Below are 19,370 nucleotides of genomic sequence, written 5' to 3' on the forward strand. Positions count from 1 at the left end.
TATATATATATATATATATATATATGTGTTTTTTTTATAATATAATGTTAGTGTTATATAAGATACAATATACAGACACGCGACCAATTTCACCATCCTGAAAAAGAATACATGTTAGCCCTGTCATTTATAATATAATTTAAAATCTGCAATAAAATTTAACAGCATTGACAGAAGAGAATTTTTTAAGTGAGGAATGACTGCAGGAACAAAAACCTAGAGGCAAGAGAAGCGAGGCTGTGAAGACACAAATGGGTACTTCTTGACATGAGAAGGAGCTATCCCACAGCCTCACTCCTCTCACTCATTGTAAAAGACATTTCGGTAGAAACAATTTAAAATACATATATGTGTGCATATATATATTAAAAATCACTTTAATTTTACGACTTCTATCAAAGGCAGACTTACAGCATTATGCTGCATTTTCACAAATTTGGCAAAAAAAATAAAATAATAATAATAGGAGTAAGAAAACAGAATGTCAGATTCTGGTAGTAATAAGGGGCTACCATGCCGTATAGGGAAAGATGGGAAAGCAGAAATCAGGTCACACCAGGTTGTACTCTTTCAGGTTTAGCTGTAGGATGGTGTCTTTAACAGCAGCAAAAACAAAGCGGATGTTCTCTGTGTCTGTGGCACAGGTGAAGTGTGAGTAGATTATTTTATCACTATCAGGATTGAGATCCACAAACATTTTCAGAATGAACTCACGAGCAGTCGTTGCATCTCGCTGCGGGCCTACAGAATAAAAGAAACCGTATAAATATGAGACAGGATTACAAAGGTGAATAATCAACCACATATCCTACTAATCACAGCTGCAGGCAATAGATTACACAAACCACCTCAAAATCCACAGCCAAAAACGGCTCCAATTGACTTCAGTTAGTAGTGGAAAAAGAAGAGTCATACCCCTTCTTCGTGCGGATTCCACGGCGCAAAACTCCCTCCCGATTAGGCCAATTCATTCGGGCCTAATCATGAGCGGAATGCCAATCCACAGTGCTTCATTCACTTGACCTCCAGCAAGCTGACACATGTAGTGGCACGATCCGTTTAAAGGGGAAAGTATTACCAAAACTGGACAGTAATATATAATTTTTAATTTCTAACTGTAGGATTCCTTTTTTTCTTTTGGGGGGGGGGGGGGGGTGGGGGTGTAAATCTTTTGCCTGAGCTGGAATTTACAGCACTGACAGATGGAATTTTATAGCAGCCACACTAGCAAAGGAAGGTGTAGGTTGGAGATTGTCTTTGTCCTTTATGTAACAGTTTTCTAGGTACAGTCTGTGAGCTGTGAAACACTTGCAGACCATGAAGTAACCTGAGAATATGCACACTTTTAGGGCTCATGCACACGGATTGTGATGTGAAACCCATGTCAGAATCCGCACGGAAAAAAAGCATCTCATTGACTTCAATGGGTGTCTCTTGCCGTAAGCGGACGAGAGAGAGCGAGCGAGAGAGAGAGAGAGCGAGAGCGAGAGAGACTGTGAATGCTGCACTGTACTTACCATCAAACTCAGGAAAATAATCTACAAGGTGTGAGTACATGATCTTATCTTCAAGAAGGTCCTTCTTGTTTAGAAAAAGGATGACCGAGGAATTCTGGAACCATGGATATGTAATTATGGTTCTAAAAAGAGCCTTACTCTCCTCCATCCGATTCTATTCAAAGTAATAAAGATCAATTAACATGAACTGTCAGGAAGCCAAAGGACAAAGTGTACCCACCCTTTCATTTTCTTTTTTCTAATGCAAATAAGACCTAAATCCCATAATTTCATAATATGGAGACGACAAAAAAAAAAACAAAAAAACAACTCACTCCCTTCTTTTTACACAGCCATAGAACTAAATGATAAAGCAGCCATTACAGGCAGCTAGATCTTTCAGGAACTCACTGCATAAGGCTGGGTTCCCACTACAGCCGCTGTCCGCCCTGGGGTTTCCATCATAAACCCCAGGGAAACTGGACCTGAGATGGCTTGTCGGTGGTCAGAAATTAATGCGTTTCAAAGCTGACCACCGGTAAGTCGTCCCCTGTTCGGTTTTCCCAGGGTTACAATGGAAACCCCAGGACGGACAGCAGCAACAGTGTGAACCCAGCCTACGTCTTTGATTTCAAGTGGGTACTCCCGCTCAACATTTATGGCTATAGCCTCAGGATATGGCATAAATACCTTGGTTTAACAGCATTATTGTGTGATCGCTTGTCATAATGCAGCCTAAGGCCCCACAGAGAAGTGCTGTGGGTCAGTGTGCTATCCGTGTATTTCACAGTTAGCACACTGAGCCATTCCTCTCTATGGGCCCGTACTTACGACCATAATTTTCACAGTCCCGTGTGCAGGCCAACAATCTGGGCCACATCATATAGGACTTGTCCTATTTTGCGGCCTGTGCTTCCATGGTTCCTATTCATTTAATGGAAGGAGCGTCAGAAGCACGGCCCGTGCACAGGCGACATCACCCATGTGCAGCCTGTGCTCTATTGTCTGCAAGCAGCCTAAAAGGAGCCTCCCATATTCTTATGAACTTTAGAGACCTGAAGCCATGAAATATCGGCGCAGAACAACACCCTTTGCCATAGTGTCCCCAAATCTGGTGACAGTCTCCCTTTCAATTTAATGGGAGCTGTATATATTTATAAAATAGGAACAGAATTTTCCATTTATATACATTTTTGTTCAAATTTTTAGAGAGGGGAAATGTATAGCAATACATACCTCATTATCAGACTCCACAAGAACTTGGTCATATTCACTCAGAGCTACAAGGAACATGATGGATGTGACATTCTCAAAGCAATGTATCCATTTCCTTCTCTCTGATCTCTGCCCTCCTACATCCACCATTCTTTAATTAAAAGGAGAAAAATAATGAGTAAAAACCAGTCTAAAGAAAGCACTTCCATTTATACTAGATGCGTTAAACTGAGAATAATATCATTAGTGCTACATTAACTTCTAGATATCATGGTTATCAGGTAGCTTGCAAAAATAAAAGTGGAGGTTCAACATGGCCAGAATAGAGGATCCAGTTTCTCCAACCTGCAGGACTATGGCTAGGAGGAGAATTAGTGGGATGGTAGTACAGTGCAAAGCATGTCATAGTTTAGGAAACTGTGGAGCAGATGGCAAAAGTACAGAGCTTGGCCATTTCTGCCAGTGTCAAACTGAACAGAGCGGCAGGGAACACAAGGGATCACCATTCCATTCAAGCAGACTTCTAGCCTTGATCTCAAGACCTTCAGGTGAGTGATAGGAGATAAATGCTTCAGGCTGGAATGCCCCACGACATTCACACATTCCTGGTTTTAAGTGTGGATTTTCCATGCACATCATATAGCCGATACAGGACAGTACAGGAACCTTTTTTTGCATGTAGTAAGGACTGAAAGATTTCTGAAATCAATAACTTTACCTGAAACTAGACATGCATCTTTGTGACTATCACATGCTCACCTAATGGAAGTAAACTATAAAAGGTTTCTATTGAAGAACTGCACATTTGATACAGAAAGCTTGAAGAGGACCTTTCATCAGATTGGGCACAGGCAGTTCCATATACTGCTGGAAAGCTGACAGTGCGCTGAATTCAGCGCACTATCGGCTTTCTCGATCTGTGCCCCGGGTAAAGCGCTATCGGTCCCAGTACCGTAGCGCTTTACAGTCAGAAGGGCATTTCTGACACTTAGCCAGGGACGCCCTTCTCCACAGCAGCGCCTATCGCACTGTACTGTGGAGCACGGAGGAACTCCCCCCTCCCTCTCCTGATAACACTCGGACGAGTACTGTGAGCAGAGGGGGGAGGCGGTCCCCCCCCCACACACACACACTGTACAGCGTGATAGGCACTGCTGGGCAGAAGGGCGTCCCTGACTGTCAGAAACACCCTTCTGACTGTAAAGCGCTACGGTACCAGGACCGTTAGCGCTTTACCCGGGGCACAGATCGAGAAAGCCGATAGTGCGCTGAATTCAGCGCACTGTCAGCTTTCCAGCAGTATATAGAACTGCCTGTGCCCCAAACCATGAAAGGTCCTCTTTAATTTTAGACAAAGAATGACATTTATTTGCTGAAAACCTGTTATCTGTAGGTCAATTCTACACTACAGCTTCAGTACAACATGTCTGCAAACAGCAGTAGATCTGAACTTCCTGGACCAGCTTGGGAGGAGGTGACATGGGAGAGGTAGGCTTTAGTCAGCTTGTACAAAAACACTACACTCAGCAAGCTCAGAAACTTCTAACAGGCACAGCTCCAGTTTCGGTCATTTATGAGAACTACAGCAAATACTAACAGAAGACTGAAAGCGGACAAAAAGCCAATAGATACTGCCAAGGTCAAAACTGTAGAAAACTAGACCAGGAAACATTCACTGAACACATACCAAATTAAAAGGGTATTTTATAGTCACTGGAATAATAATGGAAATAAAAATAAAACCTTATTGCTTAAGACTTTCTTTTAAAAAGCTAAATTTTTGCTTAAATAACAGTTCGATTTTATTAGTATGTTAGGTTTTCTTCATTCATGAAAAAGGTTACCCACTGCAGACCAGATGTGTTTTTATAGCTGTAACGTTACTAATAACTGAAAACCTAGAGCAACAAGTCAAAATTAAAAAATACTTGGTAATGTCTATTGGGTTAGACATTGTTGTGGGAGATGGGTTCATACTATCAGAGGGCATTCACACAATGTAACGCGGCACTGATTCTTGCACCATAACTCGCGTAAGAATCAGCGCTGCAAAACAGAATCCCATGGACTTTAATGGGTTCCATTTAACGCGCATAACACATAAAAAAAAAAAAAAAAAACTCCCATTGATTTCAATGTGTTATGTGCGTTAAACGGAACCTATTGAAGTCAATGGGATTCTGTTGTGCAGCGCTGATTCTTACGCGAGTTACCGTGCAAGAATCAGTGCTGCGTTACATTGTGTGAATGCCCCCTCAGGCTGCGTTCACATCTGTGCCAGAGTCCTCTGAAAATTGGCCGAGGAAAAGTCCTGCATGGAGGACTTTTTTATTTTCTCCACCAGTTTTGGTTTGAAAACTATGGAAACCTGTCAGATCCCATTATAGTTAACAGGGTTCACCTGGCTCTGTGTGCAGCCCCTGTTTTAGTGGTCCGCCTCTCCTTTGTTTGGGGCCCTTGATGGACCCCAACAATGAAGACAGTGTGCTATTGAGGACCATGTTCCAGCTAGAAAAGCTAATACAAATCATTTTAACTGTGAATTAAACTCAAGTTTCAACTTTACACACAAAGGGCCATTCTGAGATCAGAGTAGAAAATTTACTTTACGCAAGGCTGTATAACAAATATGTTCAATAATTCATCTTAGATAGGCCACTGATCCCTTATAGGCACGTTCTCCAACTAGCTGTTATGATCAGCTAATATCAACGAATTTCACATCGCTGGCCGGAAAACCATGTGCAGGCCAGGCAGGCTTACAAGACGGTATAATTATAATGTTTCTGCTTTCTGACATCCTGTACAAATCAAAAGTGCATTCCGATTTTCGGGAAATCGCCTTTTAAAATACAAAACAAAACCAGAACGACAAATAGGCAACATTGCTTTCACCTAAAAATAATGTTTTCCAAGTCAAAAGGGTATTCAATGATACCAGTTGTTGGCACTCTAACTCTCAGAACATCTTGCTGGGTGGGCAGGTAGCCTGGCTTGGAAATGCGATCCACGTCTGTCAAGTAACTGGAAGAACAAACAAATTTTAGATTTTAGCAAATGAAAAAAAAACAAAAAAAACAAAAACAAAGCAAAAACAAACAAATCAGCAGGTGCTTGGCAACTTGTGCCCCTACAAAAGCATGTAAACAAAGAATGGTGGTGGCAGCAGACTCCCTTCAGGTTTTGTCTATTGCAATGACGATGGCTTTACCTAGATCACCAGATTAGGGGTTAAACAGATTGAACTAAATTGTTGGTATGCTTGCAAAACTACAATTGCTGAGATAAATGGAGATTCAGTTAGAAGGGGCTCTCTTTTGAGAAAGTCCTGGCAATCAGCAGATCACATACGATTCTGCTGCCAAATTCCCGATTGTAGCCCGTTAACAAGGAGACTGCATGGCAAATTATTATATTTCCTGCAGTTTTGCAGGAAAGAAAAGTATTACAGAGACCATTTAAGCAATTGACTATTTATGTAAATCTAACCATACACATAGGATAGGTTTCAGCTGACAGCCATCTCGCCTATAAACATGCTCAGGAGAGTGAGAGCTATTGGCTTACCTACCCAGAACCAAAAGCCTGATCATGATTCTCTTCCAAAATCTGTCATTGGGAGAAGTCAGGAGGTACCCACTAAATATCGGAGAGTTAGCTACTGTAATGTGTATGGAGGATGCATCAAACAGGCAAATACACTGTCAACCTGACTAGTCATACAAAAAGTCTGTATATCCTATATATTCAGCAAAGTGATTGGGAGACTGTCACTGAAAATGCTTAAAAACACAGAGAAAAATACAAAGTCCAAGCAAGTCATCCCTTCATGTTCTTTTTAAAGAGGATCTTTCATTTCCTCAGGCATATGCGGTTTTATATACCACTAGAAAGCCGACAGTGCGATGAATTCAGCGCACTGTCGGCTTTCTCGTTATGTGCCCCTGGGGAAGAGATATCGGTGCAGTTATTGATACCTCTTCAGTATCAGAAGGGTGTTCCTGACAGTCTAGCTGAGAACACCCCTCCTGACAGACTGTTCATAGCTCTGTACTGTCACAGGGGGCGTTCCTTACCGCCCAGCCATGACACTGAGCGGTGAGGAACGCCCCCGCTTCCTGACAGTACTCACCCATAGACTAGTACTAGGAGGGGGGTGGACATTCCTTACTGCTCCGTGTCATGGCTGGGAAGTAAGGAACCCCCTCTGACAGTATAGCACTAAGGACACTACTGTCAGAAGGGGTGTTCTCAGCTAGACTGCATATACTTATGAGAGTTTAAACATACATGTTTACTCACCATATGAATTTTATAGTTTGCAATACATAAACTTTATTTACATTAGGATCACACAAGCGTTGGTCTCTCTGGGCTCACATTAGGAGTCCATACGCTTTGAAAAAAAACAAAACACCAGAACACTATTACCAGCAGACGCCATAGACTATAATGGGGTCTGCCGAGTTCTGCAAGGTTTTATTCTGAAACTAGCGAAGAGAAAAAGTCCTTTGTGCAGGACTTTCCTCTTTGCTGATTTAAGGTGGAATCTGCGGTGGACTCTCCAATGCAGATGTGAACCCACCTCATGTAACAGATATTACAGTAAGGAAACTCAGATCAAACATTATTACAAGGAAAAATCCTACGAGAACATACTATTTGGCTGAGTCTGACAGCTGGTATTCCCGTCGTCGGTCATAGCATTCCTGGATACCTGGGTCGTTCCACAGGTTTTTGATTGCAGTGATATATGGCTGTTCAAAAGTGCAGACCCGTTCCACATCCACGTCTCGAACAAGTAGCGCGTTGGCCTGGGGAGAGAGGAAAAAGAAAAAAAAAAAATGTGTGTAGGAGAGGTCAATAAGCAAGGACTCAGGACAATGAACTGTATATTCATACAAGTACTCTGTTCACAGGATAATAGGAGCATAGCTTTATGTAACTGATAAAAAGGGGTGTCTGAGGGTAGAACAGTGGGGTCCGTTGGGTTTCTGTCTGGACAGAGCAAAAATTGCAGAGAGAAAACCGCAAGCGGAATGGGGAACAGAATCTCCAGGTGGACACCCGGCTTTTCTAGGCAGGCCTTTTCAGCATCGGAGAGTGAGAGTGCGCGTGAGAGAGACACACACCAGAGCCCAGGAAAGGTGATAAAATAATAAATAAGAATATAAATAAAATAAATCCTCATAATCATCATCATTTTATATATTTGATGACTTTGATTATCCTGGTTGGTTATTTTCTCTCTTTCCCTGTCTCTACTAAGGGCACAAATATCTCCTGCACCCATGTGCACCTTTGGAAAGCTGACAGTGCGTTGTCAGCGTTCTAGCAGTGTATACCGTATTTTTCAGACTATTGGATGCACTGGGCCAGAAGACGCACCTAGGTTTTAGAGTAGGAAAATAGGGTGAAAGAAAAAATATTTGAAGCAAAAAAATGTGGTAAAATATTTAACAACATAAATAACATGGGAATTGTAGTTTATCAACAGCTGCAAGGCTACATTGACAGGTAGCTGTTACTGTTAACCCCTTCATGCTTTTTGACAATTTTAGTTTTTGACTCCCACCTTCCAAACCCCATAAATTTCTTATTTTTCCATTGATAGAGCCATATGATGGCTTAATGTTTGTGGGACAAATTGTACTTTGTAAAGGTACCATTTAATGTTCTGTACAATGTACTGGGAAGCTGCAAAAAATAAAATAAAATTCAGAATGGGGTAGCACTGGAGAAAGAGCATTTGTGTCCAAACGGAAACCCGACCGCTGATGTGAACCAGGCCTAACACAGTCAGTTCACACTCTGCAATATATATCACCACACATAACTCCTGAACAGACTGTCTAATGGGTCAGTAAAGCACCGAACCCAATATTGCTGACTGAAGAGCCTACATTACACTCTCCCAAGTAATCTAGCTAAAGTTGCATCCTCACTGTCACAGTCTCATATATATTTAGCATAATAAATTAAAAATATTTAATATATTTGCAAAACAAATGCCTGGATAAATTCCTGCAGGGGTGCAGATTGTAACGCTAGGTTCACACCAGCGCTCGGACTCCGTTCTGAGCTTTCCGTCTTCTGCATGCAGAAGACAAAAAGCTGTCAGACCGGGTCCAGCTGTGAGCGCCGGTGAGCGTTTCATGTCCGACTGTGTCCAGTTTAAAAAAAAAAAAACTGGTTTCGCGGCGGAGAGCATAAAACGCTCACCAGCGCTCAAGGCCGTACTCCTTTCAAACCCATTCAAATGAAAGGGTATGAAAGAGTCCTGCAGCTTTCCGTCACCTGCTCTGTTTTGTGCAGGAAATGGAAACCTGCATGAACGGAGACCGGGCGCAGATGTGAACGAGCCCTAACAGAGTTTTCTATAAGTTTCTATGCTGGGGTTTTTGTTCTTTCATTCTAGTTTTATCAGGTAGTTCTTGGAAGCCTTAATTCCGCTTTCTTTTAGTCCATGGTACTTTACATTCTTCTTAATGTTCCCATGTTCCCCTTACGCCTTGTGCGTTATAGAGTATGTCGCACACCAATCCTCCTCAGTGTGAACTCCGTTCTGTTCATGTTTTATCGTGCCCTATTACCATTTTGTGCCTTTGCCCCATGTAATTTTTTTGACCTGGTTAGTCTTCCACAAATTACTCCACATACTACCAAGCTCTATGTGTAAGATTGTTTTCCATAAGGTGTGGGAAACAACGTTGTGAACTCTTTCTTCAATATGAGAACCTGCAACATTCTCTGCATTCAAGAATCCCACTTCACCCCAACCTTGCTCCCTAAATTTTTCCACTGCTGCTACACCCTTATCGGTCATGCTCCTAATCAGTCCGAGAGCAGGGGAGTAGCCGCCCTGGTCAGGAATTCTGTCCCCCACCAAATTGAAACCACTAAAGTGCAGTTAGATTTAGAACACAAACTGTTGGGTCTGGAAACAGCTAACCAACTCCACTCCTCCCGCTATTTGGATACAAGTATCAGGGATGTCAATCTCCAATTAGACTCCACCTTCATGCACAGAACAGAAAAAGCCCTTCACTGGATTCAAAATATTTTTTAGAAACTTGCAAGTAAACCTGATAGACTATTAGCCTCTAAACTGAGAGCTTGGCAGAGACTGAATTCTATATCAGATGCGGGACTCTGGTGGCAGACTTGCGTCTAACACAAATACTATCTAGTCACGTTTCCACCAGCTCTATTAGACTCTATACTCAGCTCCAGCCTCCACTGACCCTTTAGCGATCCCCTCCTTTCTCTAATCACTCTCCCTCCCTACTGTAACATCTGCCCAAGTTACCTCCTTAATCGCCACTATTACTAAGAAGGAATTAGATTCAGCAACTGCTGCCCACAAGAATGGGAAGGCCCTTGGGCAGATGGCTTCTCCCTCTATTAAAAAAAATACATTGACATATTTAGGGGATCTGTATACAAGGAGGGGGTCTAGTCTGTGCTTTATTTTACCTTAGGAGGTTGGGTTTATTTAGGGGATCTGGTCTAGGGTCAGCATTTCTTAGGTCCCGTTCACACAGGGCAAGAGGGGGCGGATTTTGGCGCTGAATCCACATCATAATCCGCCCCCTTACAATAGCAGTCTATGTAGACCAATAAGCGCTCACGGAAAAAAGAAGCGAGCTGCCCTTTCTTTAGGCAGATTCTGCGGCTGATTCAGCCGCAGCGTCCACCTTGCGACAGTACCCTCCAAACTAGGCCAATTCATTTGGGTTTAATCCGGAGCAGAAAGCCGCAACGGAATATGCACCGCAGAATCCCCGTGTGAGCGGGGCCTTAGGGGTTGTCTCCAGGCCGCCTTTTAGCTTAGGGGGTGTAGGGTCTGCCTTCATTCAGGGAGTCTGGTATGTGCATTCATTTAGGGGATGCGATCTGGGCTCTCCATTTGCATAGGTGGTTTGGGTTGTGTAGCAGCTTGCAGGGTTGGTATTGCTTTAGAGAAAAAAAAAAATAAAAATTTAAATCCATTCTCTCACCACACTTATTACATGTTTAATCCAGTGGCTTTTTCTACTTTTGTGCCAGGCCCCCTACACCTCTCCTAGAGCAAATTCTTGATAGTGGCGGTTATGGGTACTGCAGCGATATCTCATATTTGTAAAGAGTTTTTACAGCTTTAGTACCCGCAACCGCGGTTATCAAGAATATGGTGAGTGAGCAGAGCAGCACCCCGCATGTAAACAACAGTATCACATGCTTGGCACCCACACAGTATTACGTGCTCCCAAGGCCCCCCTCCCCCACATTTCAACTTGGACTTTAGGTAGTCCAGAGAGCGGGACTTGGAGACCTCACTTACTTCAACCCAATGGTTTGATTGCCGCACCTTGATTAGTAAGAGCATCTGGCAGGTTATCCTTCTAGAAACTTCCCTCAAGATCTTTCATACAATGTACAGTATTTGGTCCCCACTAGATTACATGGTTTTAACTTTACAGTCTCTGCTGTTTTCGAGTCTTTTCCGCTATGGGTGATACTCTTCACATCTGGGGGACCTGCCCTATAGCCCGTCACTCTTGGACGTCCATGCATAAGCTAGCTCAGATTCTCCTAGGACTGTGAATAACACTGTATACTGCTCGGACATAAGCTGCCTGCTTTCCTATATGCACAATACAAATTGTTTCAATTTATACTGCTGTCAGAAAAAATCCATATCTCCAACAGGAAGAAACTAAACGTTTCTCTGTCGGAGGTCATTGACCGTGTAGACAAATTCATGCTCTGTGAGGGGCAACACAGTGGCTCAGTGGTTAGCATTACAGCCTTGCAGCACTGGAGTTCTAGGTTCAAATCCCACCAGGAACAACATCTGCAAGGAGTTTCTATGATCTCCCTGTGATTGTGTGGATTTCCTCCCATTCTACAAAGACATACTGATAGGAAAGATAAAAATAAAATGTACATTGTGATCCCTATATGGGGCTCACAATCTACATTTAAGGAAAAAAAAAAAAAAATTTAAAAAGTCATGCTCTTTGAGAAAATGCCACAATATCTGAGACCCTCCCACACTTTGACAAGGTCTGGTCCTCTTGGATCGACAAGTCCAATGCCCCAGGCCTCTCATACTATCTCCAACTTTAATATATTTCTGATGCAAGAGTTATACCCCTCCCCTCCCCCCTACTGTTCAGGTACTTCTTGTCATACTTCTGTTTTATACTGTGTACATTTTAAGTTAACAACTGCCTTTTACCACTATCATTTCATAACCTGTATGTTGTACTTTATACTGTTATAAAACGAATACTTTTGAAACAAAAAGTCTAGATCTGTGTGCCAACAGCCACCACATATTATACATTTATACCCACATATGGCATTAAGTGGGTTATCCTAGGTACAACAGTATAAACTGCTGTTTGGGCACACAGAAGTGAAGAAGTGTTATATGGCTCTTCTAGATTGCAATTTTTTTGGCTTTGGATGTCATGTCGGGGGGGGGGGGGGGGGAAGAGATTACTGTCAGATTGTGCAAGCTATACTTTAGCCACATGTTTTCACCTTTGGCTGGATGAGATGCATTTTTTTTAATTATACAATTTTGGAGCGCTTATAACTTCACTAAGCTTTATTGACTCCTTCTTGCAGGGTTGGGTATATAAATAAACATCAATTCTGGCATTTATTTTTAAACATTTCAAATGTTTTGCTGTAAACTAACGTACAAGTTAACAAGTAAACATGTTCATCTATAGGAATCATTGTAATTGTGATGACCCAATGTATGTTCCTTTATGTTTTAGTAATTTTTCACAATAAACATTTCTCTTTCTGGAGCTGGCTGAAGGCTTGTTTTTAGTGGGATAAGATGTACTTTTTATTGGCATTATTTTGGAATACATGCATCTTTTTGATCACTTTTTAGTCCATTTTTTGGAAAGATTAGTTTTTTTTTTTGTTACATGGTTTTATGGTTAACCATACAAGTTAATTAATGCTTTATTTTTATGCTATGGGGCATCCTGATTGTGATACCAAATATGAATTTCTTTTTATATAATTTTTATTCTTATTCTTATTAATTATTATTTATTTATTTAACAGTTCTAATTTAGCCTGTACATATTGAGCGTAGGCTAAATTCCTGGCCGCATGATAGGGACCAAAGATGATGACTTTAACCAGAAACCCATCAGGCTACGTAAGGGAGATCAGCACGGCTCACTATCCCCACCTCGCTGGGGACACTAGCACAGTGATTGCCATAAAGTTAATAACTCTAAAAACCTCTTAGATGGCACAGCCAATCATGACCACAGCTTCTACAGAGCTAACACTCATGAATGGAAGTTAGCTTAGACTGCGGGTATTACGGCATGGATGTGGCACCTGCCATACAGCGAATAGTATGGCATGGTATGTTTATTAGCAACTTTACCTATCATACTATTACAATGTAGACAGGTAGACTGAATAAATTAAAATTTGTTCCTGCTTTTGCATTCTCCCAGTACCCACAAATTTCATAGATGTAGAAGCACTCATCGGTCTCAAGCTGGAAGAATACTTAGAATCAGTGCTATCTAGAGCATTGGCAACTTTATGATCAATACTAAAGGTCTTACCTTGTTCTGCTCACACTTATAGAGGATTTTTAATGTGTCCATGGCACGAATCATAGACTGCATGGCAGTAAAGATATTCTGATACACAAGCTTGGTAAAGCCCTTTTTATCTTCTTCAGAGTAGCCAGAGCCATGGATTATTCTCATCTGCTTAATAAAAGTGCTTTTCCCACTTTCTCCAGTACCTAGAACACAAGCATTAATTAGTTAATGACTAGTACAACTTTATCTTAATGAAATTAGACAGATCAGACCATGTCTTTTCTTACTCCATCTCATAGTTGTGTTTTCTATAATGAATATAGTATAACCATTGCTAGATATACACGTTATAGAACATGATCAAAAGCAGTTTAGCGCTGAATTTGTTTATATAGTATCAACATATTCTGCGGCACTTTACAAATCATAGGGGTTGCATACAAACCAAATGAGATATCACAGAGTAATAATTCACACAAAACGAATGAGCCCCACTTGCAAGAGCTTACAATCTATGAGCTTTCATTAATATAGCATACACCAATTTTAACAACACAGACTGGTCAAAGAACTGGAAGCTCTTAAACCATAAGTACTGTTGTGACAGTGATGGAATAAGCTGAAAGGCCTGCTTTAAGATGGGCCCAGCACTGGCTGGTTTGGTCGGTTTCCATGGAAATTGAGAAGCTAATACAAGAACATTAGTCCTTGATCTGGGCATCATAGTAAAGCTTTGCCACGCAGATCAAGCGAAGCATGATAGATAAGCTTTAGCACTATGTCAATCATGCCCTTTGTCTGCCAAGACAACCATTTGAATGTAGAGCGCCCAAGTATCATTTCAGGCACCAAAACTAACTGCACTGATTCCTCAGGAATGGAGGGGCCATGACAATGCATCAGAATCAGTGGAGGGACACCTGATAAAGAATGCAAAGAACTGGGGGTTGGTCAAGATAGTGAAACGCCCTCTTTAAAATCTGCAGCATATCAACTGCTTGTATTTTTCTGCAGAGTACTAAACAACAAAACCGCAGAGGATAAGCAACAAAACCTGCATGCATGTTTAGATCCCCAATAACATACTGATGCGGCTCTGTCAGCCATACAGACACCACTACAACAGCTCAAAATTAGTTGACATGTTCATGACCCACTGTCCTAATGGATGCCATTACGCAAGATGCAGTTGGAGTGTGAGGCGTTCTTGTTAAACCAGAGTCCAGCTTAAACTAAACCTAAAAACTTGATGGGACGGGATATTTCCCTCAGCTACCTTGTGTGTTTCAAAAACTCAAAACTCTGGACCTTGAAATTAATGAATGCTAAATAATAGAACCAATACAATGTCATTGTGGGAACATCCCCTTAGGATACAGATACAGTCCTATGAAAAAGTTTGGGCACCCCTATTAATCTTAATCATTTTTTAGTTCTAAATATTTTGGTGTTTATAACAGCCATTTCAGTTTGATATATCTAATAACGGATGGACACAGTAATATTTCAGGATTGAAATGAGGTTTATTGTACTAACAGAAAATGTGCAATATGCATTAAACCAAAATTTGACCGGTGCAAAAGTATGGGCACCTCAACAGAAAAGTGACATTAATATTTAGTACATCCTCCTTTTGCAAAGATAACAGCCTCTAGTCGCTTCCTGTAGATTTTAATCAGTTCCTGGATCCTGGATAAAGGTATTTTGGACAAACAATTCAAGTTCAGTTAAGTTAGATGGTCGCCGAGCATGGACAGCCCGCTTCAAATCATCCCACAGATGTTCAATGATATTCAGGTCTGGGGACTGGGATGGCCATTCCAGAACATTGTAATTGTTCCTCTGCATGAATGCCTGAGGATTTGGAGCGGTGTTTTGGATCATTGTCTTGCTGAAATATCCATCCCCGGCGTAACTTCAACTTCGTCACTGATTCTTGAACATTATTCTCAAGAATCTGCTGATACTGAGTGGAATCCATGCGACTCTCAACTTTAACAAGATTCCCGATGCCGGCATTGGCCACACAGCCCCAAAGCATGATGGAACCTCCACCAAATTTTACAGTGGGTAGCATGTGTTTTTCTTGGAATGCTGTTTCTTTTTGGACGCCATGCATAACGCCTTTTTTTTTTTTATAACCAAACAACTCAATTTTTGTTTCCAAAATGAAGCTGCCTTGTCCAAATGTGCTTTTTCATACCTCAGGCAACTCTATTTGTGGCGTACGTGCAGAAACAGCTTCTTTCTCATCACTCTCCCATACAGCTTCTATTTGTGCAAAGTGCGCTGTATAGTTGACCGATGCACAGTGACACCATCTGCAGCAAGATGATGCTGCAGCTCTTTGGAGGTGGTCTGTGGATTGTCCTTGACTGTTCTCACCATTCTTCTTCTCTGCCTTTCTGATATTTTTCTTGGTCTGCCACTTCTGGGCTTAACAAGAACTGTCCCTGTGGTCTTCCATTTCCTTACTATGTTCCTCACAGTGGAAACTGACAGGTTAAATCTCTGAGACAACTTTTTGTATCCTTCCCCTGAACAACTATGTTGAACAATCTTTGTTTTCAGATCATTTGAGAGTTGTTTTGAGTAGCCCATGATGCCACTCTTCAGAGGAGATTCAAATAGGAGATCAACTTGCAATTGGCCACCTTAAATACCTTTTCTTATGATTGGATACATCTGGCCATGAAGTTCAAAGCTCACTGAGGTTACAAAACCAATTTTGTGCTTCAGTAAGTCAGTAAAAAGTAGTTAGGGGAATTCAAATTAATAAAATGATAAGGGTGCCCATACTTTTGCACCGGTCAAATTTTGGTTTAATGCATATTGCACATTTTCTGTTAGTACAATAAACCTCATTTCAATCCTGAAATATTACTGTGTCCATCAGTTATTAGATATATCAAACTGAAATGGCTGTTGCAAACACCAAAATATTTAGAACAAAAAATGATTAAGATTAATAGGGGTGCCCAAACTTTTTCATAGGACTGTATATCTGCAGAAGAGCATCTGTTTGGACAAAAGTGCTCTATGTATGACTTGTGTTCTGCACTTTCAGTTAGAAGGAACGGACCCCAAACAGACCCCATTACAGTCAATGCAGTCTGTCAGGCTCCATTCATTGCTCGCAATTTCAGTGGCCCATTTGCCAACGGACCAGAACAGACAGACACCCGCTGCCACAAACCCACACAGAAACCTTGGCTTTTATACTGTGCATTTCCTGACACCTTTGCCCCACTACATATAAAGAAGATTTCTTTCAGTAAAAATGCATTAGAAATGCCAACACAGAAAACGACACCTAATTTGGAAAAATGGACGTGACCAGCGTGAAACACTGCTGGCACATCTTAATGTTGGCTGGAAATCAATAGCATATGTTTAATAACAGAGAAGAATAGAGCAGGGCAGAGGTCTAACACAAAGGCCTCCGCTGTCAAAACCAAAGCAATGTGGCCATGAACGGTGCATCATATATGTAAGTTCAGAGCACAAGATAACAAAAGAGCATTGCAAGTCTACTAGTAACTACCCAAAACCGATCTTCAGCATTGACTACAGGGAGAGACCGTTTACGCTTACCAGTAGGGCAAATTCAGCTGTTAACGCCTTCAAAGCAAAGCCAAGTAACATGTATATTGACACTAATACTTCCATAAATATACATAGCATCCAACCTCATGTGTGCCCTCCATTCATAGACAGTTTTCCCATTTGACCCATTCAGCCCCTCCCACCATTTTTACAGTGGTCACCTGTTACATTTGTCCTGTCTGTTAACAGTTTATATTTAGTAAAGTTTCCTTATATTGTTTTACCTGATGAAGGTCCCAATCCAGGGTTAAAATATGCTGAATAGTCAATGGAATAAAAGGCTATTGGGGCAGTTTCATTATGCCTCCCTCGAGTACAAGGCACCATTTATTTTTATTTATCGAATTATGAAAAGGCAGATTTTTACAGAAGATATAAAAACAAACAAACTCATTTTTGAGGAGTATTTTTAGCCAAGAAGGATTAAAAAAAAAAAAAAAAAAAAAAAAAAAAAAAAAGCTTTTCTTGCCCCATCACTGTTGTATTCTTCATAGCAACAGTTATGGGCACTGCAGTAGGGTCTTATAAATTTGAATGGGACTGTACCCGCAACTACTGTTACCAAGACTACAACAAGTTCGTAGAACAGAACCCCCACATATAAAGAGTGCCAGGAGCTGTGTGTGCTGGGAAACACCTGATCATTGGAACCCAACTTATCTTATCAATAGGGAAGATAGATGATATCCACTAGCATTACAATACAGCTGCAGCAACAGATCAGAGGTAAGAGTGGTGACCTGAAGCCATAGCCCCAGTGCACCAACTGTCTCATTTGCATAAGTCTTCAAAGTTATTTTTCAACAAATTTACAAAAGTATGGTGGGAAGGGGTTAATATTACTTGCAGTTCCAGATGTAGCTATACCAGGACATACAGGAAGCAGTCCAAATAAAACATCTTGGAGGGTAAATAAAATCTGGAAGTTTGCATTCTTAGTAGAGATGAGCGAATAGTATTCGATCGAGTAGGTATTCGATCGAATATTACGGTATTCGAAATATTCGTACTCGATCGAATACTACTAGCTATTCGCAGCAAATATTCGATTCAGAACCAGCATTGATTGGCCGAATGCTATACAGCAGTCTCCATTGTGGTCTGATCTTAGACTCTGCCTCCTCACAGACAAGCCTCCAGCAGAACCAGCGTTGATTGGCCGAATGATGTACACTGGCCAATCAACCCTGGTCAATGCATTCCTATGACAAAAAAGTCAGTTCTCTCGTAACAGCAAGCTGCCAGCTCTCCTGACTAGCAAGGAAGAGCCTGCTGCAGAACCAGCGTTGATTTGCCGCAGGCTGGTCTTTGCTAGTCGGGAGAGCTGGCAGCTTGCGATTACGAGGGAGCTTACTTTTTATCAGCGCAACTGCAAGCGCTGTGCAGTTAAAGCGCACAGACCCCATAGACTATAATGGGGTCCGTGCACTTTAACTGCACAGCGCTCCTCCTAAACACTCTCCTCCTGCTACTCGTGGACTTGGTGACTCTCCTTTAGTCGAATAGTGGTTGCCCCTGAAACGAGCATTTTTTCCCATAGACTATAATGGGATTCGATATTCGATTGAGTAGTCAAATATTGAGGCTCTACTTGAAACGAATATCGAATCTCGAATATTTCACTGTTCGCTCATCTCTAATCATTAGGCCTGGTTCACATCTCAGTTCGGTATTCTGTTAGGGGAGTCTGCATGGGGACCCCCCAAATGGAATACCGAACGCATTGACAAGCGGTGAACTTATAAAAGCACACAGACCCATAGACTATAATGGGGTCTGTGTGTTTTCTGCGCAGTGTATGCACGGAACATGTGGAGAGGAAAGTACTTCACCATCTACTTTCCTCTCCGCATGACTCGTACAGACACTGCGCAGAAAACACACAGACCCCATTATAGTCTATGGGGTCCATGTGCATTCATTACTCACCGCTTGTCAATGCGTTCAATATTCCGTTTGGGGTGGAAACCCGGAGCTATTGCCTGCAGAGTTCAAATAGATTGCAGCCTCCCCCCAAAAAAATAAATAATTTATGAGTAAGAAAGTCGCACAAATTCACTTTTTCTACAATTCCACCCCATTCAGAATTTTTCCCAGTACATTGTACAGGAGTAATAAATGATACTAACATGAAGAACAATTAGTCCCGCAGACACTAAGCCCTCATATGTCTCTGTGAACTGAAAAATAAAAAAAAGTTACGGGGTTTGGGAGGTGGGGAGTTAAAAATGGAAATAGAAGAGTCACCGACAGGAAGGGGTTAAATATATGTATATTAGAAATAGAAACTGCATGATTTTCTATACTCTTCAAACAAACAAATTAAGTCAAGTCCATATAAATGCAGTGTATGGGCGTGTTAAGCAGACAAACAATACAGGTGCTAGACCAGGTATAAAAACTGAAACCATGCAGACGTGGTCACAGACCTGGAATTCCTTAAGATGTTCACAAGTGGGCAAAGGGGCGGAGTTT

General features: G+C 41.5%; 1 protein-coding gene across 1 annotated transcript in view; it reads right to left on the reverse strand.

Moving 5' to 3' along the window:
* Window positions 1-467: 467 nt before the first annotated feature.
* Window positions 468-19,370, reverse strand: part of GNA11 (G protein subunit alpha 11) — a 32,178-nt gene continuing 13,275 nt past the window's right edge. The window contains exons 2-7 of the mRNA XM_075281641.1: window positions 13,307-13,491; window positions 7,371-7,525; window positions 5,607-5,735; window positions 2,733-2,862; window positions 1,518-1,671; window positions 468-741 (exon numbers count right to left, since the gene is read on the reverse strand). Of these exons, the coding sequence (XP_075137742.1) occupies window positions 551-741; window positions 1,518-1,671; window positions 2,733-2,862; window positions 5,607-5,735; window positions 7,371-7,525; window positions 13,307-13,491 (944 nt within the window). The 3' untranslated portion in view covers window positions 468-550. The remainder of the gene's footprint in view (window positions 742-1,517; window positions 1,672-2,732; window positions 2,863-5,606; window positions 5,736-7,370; window positions 7,526-13,306; window positions 13,492-19,370) is intronic.

Source organism: Leptodactylus fuscus, chromosome 1 (genome assembly GCF_031893055.1).
Source record: "Leptodactylus fuscus isolate aLepFus1 chromosome 1, aLepFus1.hap2, whole genome shotgun sequence".
NCBI lineage: Eukaryota > Metazoa > Chordata > Amphibia > Anura > Leptodactylidae > Leptodactylus > Leptodactylus fuscus.